At 42.1% G+C, this 18,873-nt stretch overlaps 1 protein-coding gene across 1 annotated transcript in view; it reads right to left on the bottom strand.

Moving 5' to 3' along the window:
• Window positions 1-18,873, bottom strand: part of ATP13A1 (ATPase 13A1) — a gene marked incomplete in the record, with an annotated part of 348,893 nt that overhangs the window by 109,240 nt on the left and 220,780 nt on the right. The window contains 1 exon segment of the mRNA XM_053717905.1: window positions 7,368-7,564. Coding sequence (XP_053573880.1) covers window positions 7,368-7,564 — 197 coding nt within the window.

Here is an 18,873-nt window from a genome sequence, read left to right on the forward strand (position 1 = left end):
TTTCTTCTATGGTATGAAGAGTCCACAGATTCATCCTTTACTTGTGGGATATTATCCTCCTGCTAACAGGAAGTGGCAAAGAGCACCACAGCAGAGCTGTCTATATAGCTCCTCCCTTAGCTCCACCCCCAGTCATTCGACCGAAGGTACAGGAAGAAAAAGGAGAAACTAAAAGGTGCAGAGGTGACTGAAGTTTAAAATCCAAAAATATAATCTGTCTTAAAATGACAGGGCGGGCCGTTGACTCGTCGTACCATAGAAGAAATTAATTTATCAGGTAAGCATAAATTTACTTTTCTTCTATAAGGTACGACGAGTCCACGGATTCATCCTTTACTTGTGGGATACAATACCAAAGCTACAGGACACGGATGAACGGGAGGGACAAGAAAGATGGTTAAACAGAAGGCACCACTGCTTGAAGAACTTTACTCCCAAAAATAGCCTCCGAAGAAGCAAAAGTATCAAATTTGTAAAATTTGGAAAAGGTATGAAGCGAAGACCAAGTCACAGCCTTACAAGTCTATTCAACAGAAGAATCATTTTTAAAAGCCCATTTCGAAGCCACCGCTCTAGTAGAGTGAGCTGTAATCCTTTCAGGAGGCTGCTGTCCAGCAGTCTCGTATGCCAAACGGATGATGCTTTTCAGCCAAAAAGAAAGGTAGCCGTAGCCTTTTTGACCTCTACGTTTTCCAGAAAACACAAGAAGATGTTTGACGGAAATACTTGGTTGCTTGCAAGTAAAAATTCAAAGCACGAACCATGTCCAAGTTGTGCAACAGACGCTCCTTCTTAGAGGAAGGATTAGGACACTGAGAAGGAACAACAATTTCCTGATTGATATTCCTATTAGTAACAACCTTAGGAAGGAATCCAGGTTTGGTACGCAAAACCACCTTATCAGCACGAAAAACAAGATAAGGCGAGTCGCATTGCAACGCAGATAGTTCAGAAACTCTTCGAGCCGAAGAGATAGCAACTAAAAACAGAACTTTCCAAGATAGAAGCTTAATAGCTATGGAATGCATAGGTTCAAACGGAACCCCTTGAAGAACTAAATTCAGACTCCATGGCGGAGCAACAGGTTTAAACACAGGCTTGATTCTAACTAAAGCCTGACAGAACGACTGAACGTCTGGAACATCTGCCAGACGCTTGTGCAGTAGGATTGATAAAGCAGATATCTGTCCCTTTAAGGAACTAGCTGATAGCCCCTTCTCCAATCCTTCTTGGAGAAAGGACAAAATTCTAGGAATCCTGATCTTACTCCATGAGTAGCCTTTGGATTTGCACCAATAAAGATATTTACGCCATATCTTATGATAAATTTTCCTAGTGACAGGCTTTGGAGCCTGAATCAAGGTATCTATGACCGACCAAGAGAAACCCCGCTTGGATAAAATCAAGCGTTCAATCTCCAAGCAGTCAGCCGCAGAGAAACTAGATTTGGATGCTGGAAAAGACCTTGAATCAGAAGGTCCTGTCTCAGTGGCAGAGTCCATGGTGGAAGAGATGACATGTCCATCAGGTCTGCATACCAAGTCCTGTGTGGCTATCAAAATCACCGAAGCTCTCTCCTGTTTGATTCTGGCAATCAAACAAGGAAGGAGAGGAAATGGTGGAAACACATAAGCCAGGTTGAACGACCAGGGTACTGCTAGAGCATCGATCAGTACTGCCTGAGGATCCCTTGACCGGGACCCGTAACAAGGAAGTTTGGCGTTTTGACGAGACGCCATCAGATCCAATTCTGGTGTGCCCCAATCAATTGTGCAAACACCTCCGGATGGAGTTCCCACTCCCCCGGATGAAAAGTCTGACGACTTAGAAAATCCGCTTCCCAGTTCTCCACTCCTGGGATATAGATTGCTGATAGAATTATTTTGGTAACCTCTATCATCGCTAGAGAACTCTTTGTTCCCCACTGATGATTGATAAATGCTACAGCCGTGATATTGTCCGACTGAAATCTTATGAATCTGGCCGAAGCCAGCTGAGGCCACGCCTGAAGCGCGTTGAATATCGCTCTCAGTTCTAGAATATTTATTGGGAGGAGAGCATCCTCCTGAGTCCACAAACCCTGTGCTTTCAGGGAATTCCAGACTGCACCCCAGCCCAATAGGCTTGCGTCAGTCGTCACTATGACCCATGCTGGCCTGCGGAAACACATTCCCTGGGACAGATGATCCTGTGACAACCTCCAAAGAAGAGAGTCTCTGGTCTCTTGATCCAGATTTATCTGAGGAGATAAATCTGCATAATCCCCATTCCACTGTTTGCATGCATAGTTGCAGTGCTCTGAGATGCAAGCAATCAAACGGAACTATGTCCATTGCCGCTACCATTAGTCCGATTACCTCCATACACTGAGCCACTGACGGCCGAGGAATGGTATGAAGAACTCGGCAGGTGGTTAAAATCTTTGATTTCCTGACCCCCATCAGAAAACTTCATGTCCACCGAAACTATCCGAGTTCCCAGGAATGGAACTCTTGTGAGTTCCACCCGTGAGATCTTAGAAAAGCCAACACGATGTCCGTGTGAGATTTGGCTAGCTGGTAAGTCAACGCCTGAATTAAGATAGCGTCCAGATAAGGCGCCACTGCTATGCCCCGCGGCCTTAGAACTGCCAGAAGGAACCCTAGCACCTTTGTGAAAATTCTGGGAGCTGTGGCCAACCCGAAGGGAAGAGCCACAAACTGGTAATGCTTGTCCAGAAAGGCGAACCTGAGGAACTGGTGATCTTTGTGGATAGGGATGTGTAGTCATAGGGTGGTCATATATTGACCCTCCTGGATCATTGGTAAAATAGTCCGAATGGTCTCCATCTTGAAGGAATTTGTTTAGGATCTTGAGATCTAAAATTGGTCTGAAGGTTCCCTCTTTTTTGGGAACCACAAACAGATTGGAGTAGAACCCCTGCCCCTGTTCTGTTTTCGGAACTGGGCAGATCACTCCTATGGTATATAGGTCTTCTACACAGCGTAAGAATGCCTCTCTTTTTGTCTGGTTTACAGACAATTGAGAAAGATGGAATCTCCCCCTTGGAGGAGAATCTTTGAAATCTAGAAGATACCCCTAGGTTACGATTTCTAAAGCCCAGGAGTCCTGAACGTCTCTTGCCCAAGTCTGAGCAAAGAGAGAAAGTCTGCCCCCTACTAGATCCGGTCCCGGATTGGGGGCTACCCCTTCATGCTGTCTTGGTGGCAGCAACAGGCTTCTTGGCCTGTTTACCTTTGTTCCTAGTCTGGTTAGGTCTCCAGACTGACTTGGATTGAGCAAAATTCCTCTCTTGCTTTGCAGCAGGGGAAGAGGTAGAGGGACTACCTTTGAAGTTTCGAATGGAACGAAAATTATTTTGTTTGGTCCTTATCTTATTTGTCTTATCCTGAGGAAGGGCATGGCCTTTCCCTCCAGTGATGTCTGAAATGATCTCTTTCAGTTCAGGCCCGAATAGGGTCTTACCCTTGAAAGGGATGGCTAAAAGCTTAGATTTTGATGACACATCAGCAGACCAGGACTTAATCCATAACGCTCTAAAATGGCCGGAATTCTTTGCCGCTAATTTAGCCAGTTGAAAAGTGGCATCTGTAATGAAAGAATTAGCTAGCTTGAGAGCCCTAATTCTATCCAGAATATCATCTAATGGGGTCTCAACCTGAAGAGCCTCCTCCAGAGCCTCAAACCAAAAAGCAGCTGAACAATGCATGCTATAGGTTGGAGAAGAAAACCCTGATGAACATATCCATAGGATCTTTGAAAGCACAACTGTCCTCAATAGGTATAGTTGAACGCTTAGCCAGGGTAGAAATAGCTCCCTCCACCTTAGGGACTGTCTGCCACGAGTCCTGCATGGTGTCTGATTTTCTTAAAAAGTAGGAGGGGGAGCGAACGGAATACCAGGTCTATCCCACTCCTTAGTAACAATGTCCGAAATCCTCTTAGGGACCGGAAAAACATCAGTGTAAGCAGGAACCTCTAGAAATCTGTCCATTTTACACAATTTCTCTGGAACTACAATAGGGTCACAATCATCCAGAGTCGCTAAAACCTCCCTGAGTAATAAGCGGAGGTGTTCTAGTTTAAATTTAAAAGCCGTCATATCTGAGTCTGTCTGAGGGAACATCTTTCCTGAATCAGAAATCTCTCCCTCAGACAGCAAATCCCTCATCCCAACTCAGAACATTGTGAGGGTACATCGGATATGGCTAATAAAGCGTCCGAGGGCTCAGCATTTGTTCTCATACCAGACCTACTGCGCTTCCCCTGCAACCCAGGCAGTTTAGATAAAACCTCTGTGAGGGTAGTATTCATAACTGCGGCCATATCTTGCAGGGTGAAAGAATTAGACGCACTTTAAGTACTTGGCGTCGCTTGTGCGGGCGTTAATGGTTGTGACACTTGGGGAGAATTAGATGGCATAACCCGATTCCCTTCTGACTGAGAATCCTCCTGCGACATACTTTTAGTAGCTAAAATATGTTCTTTGCAATTTATTGACCTTTCAGTGCATGAGGGACACATTCTAAGTGGGGGTTCCACAATGGCTTCTAAACATATTGAACAATGACTTTCCTCAATGTCAGACATGTTTAACAGGCTAGTAATGACTACAAACAAGCATGAAAACACTTTAGTGAAAAAAATTACAACAATCCTAAAAAACGGTACTGCGCCTTTAAGAGGAAAAAAAGCATACACGTTCTGCAAAACTGCTTTAAAATATACCAAATTTTTCAAATTTTTGATAGACTCAATATGAGTAGTTAAGTTTGCCCCACAAGAATATTTAACATTTAACCCTTTATTGTGCAAACCGGATTGAATTAAGGCCTAAATCCGGAAAAAACACCCCCAGCACCTTGCCACAGCCCTGCTGTGGCGCCTACCTGCCCTCAGGGATTGTAAATATGGGGTTAAAGCTTTGATTTGGCCCAAAACATCCACAGGGGCCCTCAGGAGTTGGAGCTTGCTGAGTGAAAACAACTGCGCACCTGAGGCGCGAAAATAGGCCCCGCCCATCTCAATGTCTCTACAGCCTCAAGGAACCGCACCAGAGCGGTTTTAACCTAGCCATGTGGTTTCTGAGACCCAAAAAATAAGCCAAGTGTACCCTCAATAAAGTTGCCCAAAAAACGTTATTGCCCACAAAACGTTAACAGCACTCCCAGTTCAGAAAACGTTTGCCCACAAACATTCAAAACTCAGTGTCAACCATTTTTTAATTAGCCCCTTATTCAAGCTTAGTAATACCTTTCTATAGCTCTTAAGATTACTGCTTACCCTTACCCTCATGGGGATACTGTCAGCCTTTCTGAAATACACAGTCTCTCCAGAAAAAATGACTGAACATACCTGACTGCTATATAGCATGGAAACGTTCCTCATACTGAAGTTTCCTGTACTACTCAGCCTCCGTGGGAACAGCACTGGATCTTAGTTACAAATGCTAAGATCATCATCCTCCAGGCAGAAGTCTTCATCCATCTGCTGCCTGAGAGTAAATAGTACACACCAGTACCATTTAAAACAAAAAACTCTTGCTTGAAGAAATTAAAAACTAATATTTTATCACCTCTTTCACTTTACCCTTCCTAGTACTTAGAGTAGGCAAAGAGAATGACTGGGGGGTGGAGCTAAGGGAGGAGCTATATAGACAGCTCTGCTGTGGTGCTCTTTGCCACTTCCTGTTAGCAGGAGGAGAATATCCCACAAGTAAAGGATGAATCCTTGGACTCGTCGTACCTTAAAGAAGAAAATTTTTGCAAAAAAACATACTGCGCCTTTAAGAAATAAAAAGCGCAACAATTTTTTCAAATTGCCCTAAAACATTCTTATCGCTAAACAACTATAAATAACAGTTTAATTTTTCCAAAAATGATTGCACCCAATGAGCAAAAAGTGAAATCACCCTTTAAGGAGACAATTTTATTCAAAAAATATACTTAAATAAAGAAAACAGCCCCTGCACCTCGCCACAGCTCTGCTGTGGCGCCTACCTGCCCTCAGGGTACTGAAATTAGACTCGACAACGATCCGGTGACTGGAAAATAACTTTAGGCCCCACCGGAGCTGATGCCTGCTGCCTTCCTAGTGAGAGGAAACTGCGCGTCTGAGCACACGAAATAGGCCCCGCCCATCATGGACGTCGCATCTACAAACTGACTAACCGCATGGGAAGCGGTTTGAATAAAGCCATGTGGTCCCCAGTACATATGAACTCAAAATACAAAACTGCAGCTCTGAATAATAAACCCACATAAGTCAAGCAGCCTCTCCCAGTGTCAAGCCCCAATATAAATATTGCCAAAGTAAATAACAATATATATAGAAACAAATAGGCCTTTCAGTAACACCCTCAGTTTTATATAGGTCTACTGCTTACCCCTTTTCCCTTGCAGGGAAACAAATGTCAGCCAATTTTGATATAACAAGTCTCCTCAGAAATAAGACTCAACATACCTCAATGTTGCTTAAAGCATGACACCGTTCTCCACACTGAAGATTTTTCTTGCACTACCTTCAGAAACTCTGTGGGAACCAGAATGGATCTTAGTAACGTTTGCTAAGATCATCAACCTCAGGGCAGAAAATTTTCTTCATTCCTTATCCATTTCTCCCTGAGGAAAATAGTACTCGCCGGTACCATTTTAAAATAAAAAACTTCTTGATTGAAGAATCTAAAACTAACACTTCACCTCTTCCTATTACTAACACAGGCAAAGAGAATGACTGGGGGTGGAGAGGAGGGAGGAGCTATATATACAGCTCTGCTGTGGTGCTCTTTGCCATTTCCTGTTAGCAGGAGGATAAATCCCACAAGGATGAAATCCGTGGACTCGTCATATCTTGTAGAAGAAAAAGAGAGAGAAAAAGAGAGAAAGAGAGAGAGAGAGAAAGAACGAGAAAGAACGAGAGAGAAAGAGAGAGTAGAGAAAGAGAGAGTAGAGAAAGAGAGAGTAGAGAAAGAGAGAGTAGAGAGAGAGAGAGTAGAGAGAGAGAGAGTAGAGAGAGAGAGAGTAGAGAGAGAGAGAGTAGAGAGAGAGAGAGTAGAGAGAGAGAGAGTAGAGAGAGAGAGTAGAGTAGAGTAGAGCAGAGTAGAGAGAGAGAGAGAGAGTAGAGCAGAGTAGAGTGAGAGTGAGAGTGAGAGAAGAGCAGAGTAGAGTGAGTGAGTGTAGAGAGAGAAAATAAAGAGAAAAGAGAGAAAAAAGAAAGAAAGAGAAAGAGAGAGTAGAGAGTAGAGAGAGAGTAGAGAGTAAACACTGTTTTTTGCATGGGAGATATGCCTTAATGAAAACAAATGCTTGACCCATTTTAGACTGTATGCACATGTTTTAATAGTTAATGAAATGTTAAGTCTTACACACCTTAGATCGAGAGATAAATAGGAAGCAGCCAGCCAGCAGCAGTCCCTGTAGAGTTGCTTGAAAGTCACTGAATTTCACCCCCTCGAGATACAGGACACTCTGCCCATAGGCAAGGATGAGCGCATTCAGAGCCAGAATTTTAAACATTTGCAAAGTTGTTACTAATGTGCAACGACCTTGTTTAATAACGTGGCAAACTGCAAGGAAAGGAAAGAAATATGCTTGAAATTAACTTCAAATTATTACTTTGCGTATTTTAAGAGGTGAAACAATGTAGGAAATAAAGCAAGAAAAGTGGTACTGTAAATCACACTTTATTTCAATGAACAGATTCACTGAGTATCTGTAGAAGGCCGGTACTATGTAGCAGCAAGTAAATGTGCAAGAAATGGCAGACAAATCAGGGTTAAAGGGATATGAAACTCAACATTTTAAAATTAAGATAGCACATTCAATTTAAAAAATATTTTTCCCCCCAATTTTCTTAATCAAATTAGCTTTATTCTCTTGGTATAATCCTTGCAGCTATCTAAACACATTGGGTGAGCCAATGACAAGACACATATGTGCAGCCACCAATCAGCAGCTAGCTCCCAGTAGTGCTTTGCTGTGCCTGAGCTTGCCTAGGAATACTTTCCAAAAAAGGATACCAAGAAAACAAAGCAAATTAAATAAAAATAAAATGTATGCTTACCTGATAAATTTGTTTCTTTTTAGACACGATGAGTCCACGTATCATCATCCTTACTTGTGGGATTACACCTCCTGATCAGCAGGAGGAGGCAAAGAGCACCACAGCAGAGCTGTTAAATAGCTCCTCCCTTCCCTCCCACTCCAGTCATTCGACCGAAGTTAGGAAGAGAAAGGAAAAGCCAAGGTGCAGAAGTGTCTGAGGTTTACAAAAAATAACACCCTGTGTTAAAAAGAACAGGGTGGGCCGTGGACTCATCGTGTCTAAAAAGAAACAAATTTATCAGGTAAGCATAAATTTTCTTTTCTTTTTAAAGACACGATGAGTCCACGGATCATCATCCTTACTTGTGGGATACAATACCAAAGCTAGAGAACATGGATGATAAGGGAGGGACAAGACAGGGAACCTAAACGGAAGGCACCACTGCTTGAAGAACCTTTCTTCCAAAAGCAGCCTCAGCTGAGGCAAAAGTACCAAATTTGTAAAATTTAGAAAAAGTGTGAAGAGAAGACTAAGTTGCAGCCTTGCAAATCTGTGCCACAGAAGCTTAATTTTTGAATGCCCATGAGGAAGCAACCGCCCTAGTGGAATGAGCCGTAATTCTTTCAGGAGGCTGCTGTCCAGCAGTCTCATATGCAAAGCGGATGATTCTCTTTAACCAAAAAGAAAGAAGTAGCAGTAGCTTTCTGACCCTTACGTTTTCCAGAGAAAATTACAAACAGAGAAGAAGACTGACGAAAGTCTTTAGTTGCTTGTAAGTAAAACTTCAAAGCACGGACTACATCCAAATTGTGCAGACGACGTTCCTTCTGAGGAGGATTAGGACACAAGGAAGGAACAACAATCTCCTGATTAATGTTCCTGTCTGAAACAACCTTAGGAAGGAACCCTTGTATTGCAACGCCGAAAGCTCAGACAGACACTCTTTGAGCTGAAGAAATAGCAACAAGAAATAAAACTTTCCAAGAAAACAACTTAATGTCTAAGGAATGCATAGGCTCAAACGGAGCCCCTTGAAGAACTTTAAGAACTAAATTCAGACTCCATGGAGGAGTAACTGGTTTGAACACAGGCCTGATCCTAACCAAGGTCTGACAAAAGGATTGAACATCTGGGACATCTGCCAGACGTTTGTGTAACAAAATAGATAAGGCAGAGATCTGACCCTTTAGGGAACTTGCCGATAAACTCTTCTCCAATCCTTCTTGGAGAAAAGATAAAATTTTGGGAATCCTAACTCTACTCCATGAGTAGCCCTTAGATTCACACCAATAAAGATATTTACGCCATATCTTATAGTAAATCTTTCTAGTAACAGGCTTACGCGCCTGAATCAAGGTCTCTATGTCTGAATCAGAAAAACCCTGCTTGGATAGGATTAAGCGTTTAATCTCCAAGCAGTCAGCTTCAGAGAAATTAGATTTGGATGAAGGAAGGGTCCTTAAATGAGAAGATCCTTCCTCAATGGCAGTCTCCAAGGTGACAGGGATGACATGTCCACCAGATCAGCATACCAAATCCTGCGAGGCCATGCAGGAGCAATGAGGATCACTGAAGCCTTCTCCTGTTTGATTCGAGCAATGACCCGAGGAAGAAGAGCAAACTGGAGAAAAAGATATGCTAGGCTAAGGACCAAGGAACTGCTAGAGCATCTATCAGTTCCGCCTGGGGATCCCTGGATCTTGACCCGTATCTCGGAAGCTTGGCATTCTGACGAGATGCCATGAGATCTAACTCCAGCCGACCCCATTTGAGAATCAGGTTGGAGAATACTTCCGGATGGAGTTCCCACTCTCCCGGATGAAAGGTCTGCCTGCTCAGAAAGTCCGCCTCCCAGTTGTCCACCCCTGGGATGTGGATCGCTGACAGATGCCAAGAATGGGCCTCTGCCCATTGGATTATCTTGGCTACCTCGGTCATCGCTAAGGAACTCCTCGTTCCTCCCTGATGATTGATGTAAGCCACTGTCGTTATGTTGTCCTTCTGGAATCTGATGAACTGGGCCGTAGCTAACTGAGGCCAGGCCAGAAGAGCATTGAAGATCAATCTCAGTTCCAGGATGTTTATAGGAAGAACAGACTCTGCCTGAGTCCACACTGCCTGAGCCTTTAGGGGACCCCAGACAGCTCCCCACCCTAGAAAGCTGGCATCTGTTGTCACAATCACCCAGGATGGTCTGCGAAAGCATGTTCCCAGGGATAGATGATCCAGAGACAACCACAATTGAAGTGAGTCCCTTGTCTCCTGTTCCAGGGTTAGTCGAGGAGACAAGTCTGCATAATCTCCATTCCACTGCCTGAACATGTTTAACTGCAGAGGTCTGAAGTGAAACAGAGCAAACGGGATGATATCCATTGCCGCCACCATCAGTCCGATTACTTCCATGCACTGGGCCACTGACGGCCGAGGATTGGACTGAAGGGCTCGACAGGTATCTAGAATCTTTGATTTCCTTACCTCTGTCAGAAAAATCCTCAGATATAGAATCGATTAAAGTTCCCAAGAAAGTCACCCTTGTCTTCGGGATTAAGAAACGCTTTTCCAGATTTACCTTCCACCCGCGAGTTATCAGGAAGGATAGTACAATGTCGGTATGGGACCTTGCTTGTTGACAAGATGGCACCTGGATTAGAATATTGTCCAGATAAGGCGCCACTGCAATGCCCCGCGGTCTTAGAACCGCCAGCAGTGACCCCAGAACCTTTGTGAAAATTCTGGGCGCAGTGGCCAGCCCGAAAGGAAGAGCCACAAACTCAAAGTGTCTGTCCAGAAAGGCAAACCTTAGGAACTTGTGATGATCTCTGTGGATAGGAACATGTAGATATGCATCCTTTAAGTCCACTGTTGTCATAAATTGACCCTCCTGGATCAATGGAAGAATGTTACGAATAATTTCCATCTTGAAAGATGGAACTCTGAGAAACTTGTTCAGACTCTTGAGGTCTAAGATAGGTCTGAAAGTTCCCTCCTTCTTGGGAACTACAAACAGATTTAAATAAAAGCCCTGCCTGTGTTCCTGTACAGGAACGGGAATAATCACTCCCAGGGACGAGAGGTCTCTTACACAATGTAAGAATACCTCTCTTTTTATCTGATTTGCACATAATCTTGAAAGAAGAAATCTTCCTCGGAGAGGAAAATTTTTGAACTCCAGTTTGTATCCCTGGGACACTATTTCTATAGCCCAGGGGTCCTAAACGTCTCGCACCCAAGCCTGAATGAAGAAAGAAAGTCTGCTCCCACCAGATCCGGTCCCGTATCGGGGGCATGCCCTTCATGCTGTTTTGGAGTCAGCAGCAGGCTTCTTGGACTGTTTACCCTTGTTCCAAGGCTGGTTGGGACTCCAAGTAGGCTTAGATTGCAAATAGTTTCCTTCCTGTTTAGAGGAGGAAGAGAAAGAATTTCCCTTGAAATTGCGAAAGGAACGAAAATTACTTTGTCGTCCTTTTTGTTTATTTCTCTTATCCTGAGGAAGGAGGTGACCCTTACCTCCTGTGATGTCAGAGATAATTTCCTTCAGGCCAGGTCCAAACAAGGTCTTTCCCTTATAAGGAATAGCTAAAAGCTTAGACTTAGATAAAACGTCCGCAGACCAAGGTTTTAACCATAAAGCTCTGCAGGCTAGGATAGAGAACCCTGAACTCTTAGCTGCTAATTTAGTAATTTGCAGAGAATCATCCGTAATAAAAGCATTGGCTAACTTCAGAGCTTTAATCATATCTTGATCTCCTTCAAAGAAGTCTCAGACTTAAGAGACTCGGACAGAGCATCAAACCAATAAGCTGCTGCACTAGTAACAGTAGCAATGCATGCAGCCGGCTGCAACAGAAGACCCTGGTGAACATAAATCTTTTTAAGTAGACCCTCCAACTTCTTGTCCATGGGGTCTTTAAAGGCACAACTATCCTCAATAGGAATAGTAGTTCGCTTGGCTAAAGTGGAAATAGCCCCTTCTACCTTAGGATCCGATTGCCAAGCTTCCTTGACAGCGTCAGCTATAGGAAACATCTTTCTGAAAATAGGAGACGGAGAGAAGGTAATACCTGGTCTCTCCCATTCCTTAGAAACAATCTCCGAAGCTTGCTTAGGAACTGGAAAAACATCTGAGAAAGTAGGAACTTCGAAATATCTGTCCAAATTACTCGCCTTCTCAGGGGCGACTACTACTGTGGAATCACAGTCGTCTAAGGTAACCAAAACCTCCCTGAGTAACAGACGGAGGTGTTCTAGTTTAAATCGGAGACCACCTCTGAATCAGTCAAAGGTAAAGAACTCTCAGAATATGAAATCTCACCATCTGATAAAAACATAATTTATGTAAGAACTTACCTGATAAATTCATTTCTTTCATATTAGCAAGAGTCCATGAGCTAGTGACGTATGGGATATACATTCCTACCAGGAGGGGCAAAGTTTCCCAAACCTCAAAATGCCTATAAATACACCCCTCACCACACCCACAATTCAGTTTTACAAATAGCCAAGAAGTGGGGTGATAAAAAAGTGCGAAAGCATATAAAATAAGGAATTGGAATAATTGTGCTTTATACAAAAATCATAACCACCACAAAAAAAGGGCGGGCCTCATGGACTCTTGCTAATATGAAAGAAATGAATTTATCAGGTAAGTTCTTACATAAATTATGTTTTCTTTCATGTAATTAGCAAGAGTCCATGAGCTAGTGACGTATGGGATAATGATTACCCAAGATGTGGATCTTTCCACACAAGAGTCACTAGAGAGGGAGGGATAAAATAAAGACAGCCAATTCCTGCTGAAAATAATCCACACTCAAAATAAAGTTTAATGAAAAACATAAGCAGAAGATTCAAACTGAAACCGCTGCCTGAAGTACTTTTCTACCAAAAACTGCTTCAGAAGAAGAAAATACATCAAAATGGTAGAATTTAGTAAAAGTATGCAAAGAGGAACAAGTTGCTGCTTTGCAAATCTGATCAATCGAAGCTTCATTCCTAAACGCCCAGGAAGTAGAAACTGACCTAGTAGAATGAGCTGTAATCCTCTGAGGCGGAGTTTTACCCGACTCAACATAGGCAAGATGAATTAAAGATTTCAACCAAGATGCCAAAGAAATGGCAGAAGCTTTCTGGCCTTTTCTAGAACCGGAAAAGATAACAAATAGACTAGAAGTCTTACGGAAAGACTTAGTAGCTTCAACATAATATTTCAAAGCTCTAACAACATCCAAAGAATGCAACGACTTCTCCTTAGAATCCTTAGGATTAGGACATAACGAAGGAACCACAATTTCTCTACTAATGTTGTTGGAATTCACAACTTTAGGTAAAAAATCAAAAGAAGTTCGCAACACCGCCTTATCCTGATGAAAAATCAGAAAAGGAGACTCACAAGAAAGAGCAGATAATTCAGAAACTCTTCTGGCAGAAGAGATTGCCAAAAGGAACAAAACTTTCCAAGAAAGTAATTTAATGTCCAATGAATGCATAGGTTCAAACGGAGGAGCTTGAAGAGCCCCCAGAACCAAATTCAAACTCCAAGGAGGAGAAATTGACTTAATGACAGGTTTTATACGAACCAAAGCTTGTACAAAACAATGAATATCAGGAAGAATAGCAATCTTTCTGTGAAAAAGAACAGAAAGAGCAGAGATTTGACCTTTCAAGGAACTTGCGGACAAACCCTTATCTAAACCATCCTGAAGAAACTGTAAAATTCTCGGTATTGTAAAAGAATGCCAAGAAAAATGATGAGAAAGACACCAAGAAATATAAGTCTTCCAGACTCTATAATATATCTCTCTAGATACAGATTTACGCGCCTGTAACATAGTATTAATCACCGAGTCAGAGAAACCTCTTTGACCAAGAATCAAGCGTTCAATCTCCATACCTTTAAATTTAAGGATTTCAGATCCTGATGGAAAAAAGGACCTTGCGACAGAAGGTCTGGTCTTAACGGAAGAGTCCACGGTTGGCAAGAGGCCATCCGGACCAGATCCGCATACCAAAACCTGTGAGGCCATGCCGGAGCTACCAGCAGAACAAACTAACATTCCTTCAGAATCTTGGAGATTACTCTTGGAAGAAGAACTAGAGGCGGAAAGATATAGGCAGGATGATACTTCCAAGGAAGTGATAATGCATCCACTGCCTCCGCCTGAGGATCCCGGGATCTGGACAGATACCTGGGAAGTTTCTTGTTTAGATGAGACGCCATCAGATCTATTTCTGGAAGTTCCCACATTTGAACAATCTGAAGAAATACCTCTGGGTGAAGAGACCATTCGCCCGGATGCAACGTTTGGCGACTGAGATAATCCGTTTCCCAATTGTCTATACCTGGGATATGAACCGCAGAGATTAGACAGGAGCTGGATTCCGCCCAAACCAGAATTCGAGATACTTCTTTCATAGCCAGAGGACTGTGAGTCCCTCCTTGATGATTGATGTATGCCACAGTTGTGACATTGTCTGTCTGAAAACAAATGAACGATTCTCTCTTCAGAAGAGGCCAAAACTGAAGAGCTCTGAAAATTGCACGAAGTTCCAAAATATTGATCGGTAATCTCACCTCCTGAGATTCCCAAACTCCTTGTGCCGTCAGAGATCCCCACACAGCTCCCCAACCCGTGAGACTTGCATCTGTTGAAATTACAGTCCAGGTCGGAAGCACAAAAGAAGCCCCCTGAATTAAACGATGGTGATCTGTCCACCACGTTAGAGAGTGTCGTACAATCGGTTTTAAAGATATTATTTGAGATATCTTCGTGTAATCCTTGCACCATTGATTCAGCATACAGAGCTGAAGAGGTCGCATGTGAAAATGAGCAAAGGGGATCGCGTCCGATGCAGCAGTCATAAGACCTAGAATTTCCATGCATAAGGCTACCGAAGGGAATGATTGTGACTGAAGGTTTCGACAAGCTGAAATCAATTTTAGACGTCTCTTGTCTGTTAAAGACAGAGTCATGGACACTGAATCTATCTGGAAACCCAGAAAGGTCACCCTTGTCTGAGGAATCAATGAACTTTTTGGTAAATTGATCCTCCAACCATGATCTTGAAGAAACAACACAAGTCGATTCGTATGAGATTCTGCTAAATGTAAAGACTGAGCAAGTACCAAGATATCGTCCAAATAAGGAAATACCACAATACCCTGTTCTCTGATTACAGACAGAAGGGCACCAAGAACCTTTGTAAAAATTCTTGGAGCTGTAGCTAGGCCAAACGGCAGAGCCACAAACTGGTAATGCTTGTCCAGAAAAGAGAATCTCAGGAACTGATAATGATCTGGATGAATCGGAATATGCAGATATGCACCCTGTAAATCTATTGTGGACATATAATGCCCTTGCTGAACAAAAGGCAAGATAGTCCTTACAGTTACCATTTTGAATGTTGGTATCCTTACATAACGATTCAATATTTTCAGATCCAGAACTGGTCTGAAGGAATTCTCCTTCTTTGGTACAATGAAGAGATTTGAATAAAACCCCATCCCCTGTTCCAGAACTGGAACTGGCATAATTACTCCAGCCAACTCTAGATCTGAAACACAATTCAGAAATGCTTGAGCTTTCACTGGATTTACTGGGACACGGGAAAGAAAAAATCTCTTTGCAGGAGGTCTCATCTTGAAACCAATTCTGTACCCTTCTGAAACAATGTTCTGAATCCAAAGATTGTGAATAGAACTGAACCAAATTTCTTTGAAAAAACGTAACCTGCCCCCTACCAGCTGAGCTGGAATGAGGGCCGCACCTTCATGTGGACTTAGAAGCAGGCTTTGTCTTTCTAGCAGGCTTGGATTTATTCCAGACTGGAGATGGTTTCCAAACTGAAACTGCTCCTGAGGATGAAGGATCAGGCTTTTGTTCTTTGTTGAAACGAAAGGAACGAAAACGATTATTAGCCCTGTTTTTACCCTTAGATTTTTTATCCTGTGGTAAAAAAGTTCCTTTCCCACCAGTAACAGTTGAGATAATAGAATCCAACTGAGAACCAAATAATTTGTTACCCTGGAAAGAAATGGAAAGTAGAGTTGATTTAGAAGCCATATCAGCATTCCAAGTCTTAAGCCATAAAGCTCTTCTAGCTAAAATAGCTAGAGACATAAACCTGACATCAACTCTAATAATATCAAAAATGGCATCACAGATAAAATTATTAGCATGCTGAAGAAGAATAATAATATTATGAGAATCATGATCTGTTACTTGTTGCGCTAAAGTTTCCAACCAAAAAGTTGAAGCTGCAGCAACATCAGCCAATGATATAGCAGGTCTAAGAAGATTACCTGAACACAGATAAGCTTTTCTTAGAAAAGATTCAATTTTCCTATCTAAAGGATCCTTAAACGAAGTACCATCTGACGTAGGAATAGTAGTACGTTTAGCAAGGGTAGAAATAGCCCCATCAACTCTAGGGATTTAGTCCCAAAATTCTAATCTGTCAGACGGCACAGGATATAATTGCTTAAAACGTTTAGAAGGAGTAAATGAATTACCCAATTTATCCCATTCTTTGGAAATTACTTCAGAAATAGCATTAGGAACAGGAAAAACTTCTGGAATAATCACAGGAGATTTAAATACCTTATCTAAACATTTAGAATTAGTATCAAGAGGACCAGAATCCTATTTCTAAAGCAATTAGTACTTCTTTAAGTAAAGAACGAATAAATTCAATTTTAAATAAATATGAAGATTTATCAGCATCAATCTCTGAGACAGAATCCTCTGAACCAGAAGAATCATCAGAATCAGAATGATGATGTTCATTTAAAAATTCATCTGTAGGGAGAGAAGTTTTAAAAGATTTTTTATGTTTACTAGAAGGAGAAATAACAGACATAGCCTTCTTGATGGATTCAGAAACAAAATCTCTTATGTTATCAGGAACATTCTGCACCTTAGATGTTGAAGGAACTGCAACAGGCAATGGTACTTTACTAAAGGAAATATTATCTGCATTAACAAGTTTGTCATGACAATTAATACAAACAACAGCCGGAGGAATAGCTACCAAAAGTTTACAGCAGATACACTTAGCTTTGGTAGGTCCAGCACTAGACAGCGATTTTCCTGAAGTATCTTCTGACTCCGATGCAACGTGAGACATCTTGCAATATGTAAGAGAAAAAACAACATATAAAGCAAAATTGATTAAATTCCTTAAATGACAGTTTCAGGAATGGGAAAAAATGCCAAAGAACAAGCTTCTAGCAACCAGAAGCAATGAAAAATGAGACTTAAATAATGTGGAGACAAAAGCGACGCCCATATTTTTTTAGCGCCAAATAAGACGCCCACATTATTTGGCGCCTAAATGTCCACTTCCGGAACGCCAACATTTTTGGCGCAAAATAACGTCAAAAAATGACGCAACTTCCGGCGACACGTATGACACCGGAAACGGAAAAGATTTTTTGCGCCAAAAAAGTCCGCGCCAAGAATGACGCAATAAAATGAAGCATTTTCAGCCCCCGCGAGCCTAACAGCCCACAGGGAAAAAAGAGTCAAATTTTTGAAGGTAAGAAAAAATTATTAATTCAGATGCATTATCCCAAATATGAAATTGACTGTCTGAAAATAAGGAATGTTGAACATTCTGAGTCAAGGCAAATAAATGTTTGAATACATATATTTAGAACTTTATAAACAAAGTGCCCAACCATAGCTTAGAGTGTCACAGAAAATAAGATTTACTTACCCCAGGACACTCATCTACATGTTTGTAGAAAGCCAAACCAGTACTGAAACGAGAATCAGCAGAGGTAATGGTATATAAACAAGAGTATATCGTCGATCTGAAAAGGGAGGTAAGAGATGAATCTCTACGACCGATAACAGAGAACCTATGAAATAGACCCCGTAGAAGGAGATCACTGCATTCAAATAGGCAATACTCTCCTCACATCCCTCTGACATTCACTGCACGCTGAGAGGAAAACCGGGCTCCAACTTGCTGCGGAGCGCATATCAACGTAGAATCTAGCACAAACTTACTTCACCACCTCCATAGGAGGCAAAGTTTGTAAAACTGAATTGTGGGTGTGGTGAGGGGTGTATTTATAGGCATTTTGAGGTTTGGGAAACTTTGCCCCTCCTGGTAGGAATGTATATCCCATACGTCACTAGCTCATGGACTCTTGCTAATTACATGAAAGAAACCTCTATACCCTCCATCTCAGTTCCCTGGGAGGGTACCTCTGAGACTGCCACCATGACATCAGAAACCTCACTGATAATATGTTAGTCTTTCCTCTTGTGCTTGCCTTGAAGCATAGGAAAAGCAGACAACACATCCAAAATTGCGGAAGACATAACCGCAGCTATGTCTTTTAAAGTAACTCCAGCAGGTGCTAGAGCAGAAGAGCAGGGCACTGCTGGTGGGGGCGTTAATTTTTGGGACGCTTGGGGAGAAAGTTGCGGCATAAATTGACCCTCATCAGAAGACTCTTGGACAACATCTGCCTGAGAGGAGTTTGGCTCAGTAAAAATTTTATCCCTAAAACTTAGTCCTTTCAATACATGTAGGACAGAAAGGGATTGGTGGTTCCACATTTGCATCCAGACACAAAGCACACGTAAGATACTGCACACCCTCTTGGTCCATCTTTCATCACAAATTGTTAAAGATTAAACAGAAAAAATAAAAAATATTAACAAAATAAAATTATAAAAAAGGTTACTGTCTCTTTAAATGCAAACGGTTTTGCTATTTTTCTGCAAAGTGTCAGATTTTTCTGGTAATACAAACTGACAGAAAAAGAAAACGTTAAATGCACCTCTGCACCTCAGCAGCCTGCTGAGGTGCTCCTACCAT

Source organism: Bombina bombina, chromosome 6 (genome assembly GCF_027579735.1).
Source record: "Bombina bombina isolate aBomBom1 chromosome 6, aBomBom1.pri, whole genome shotgun sequence".
In the NCBI taxonomy this organism is placed as follows: Eukaryota; Metazoa; Chordata; class Amphibia; order Anura; family Bombinatoridae; genus Bombina; species Bombina bombina.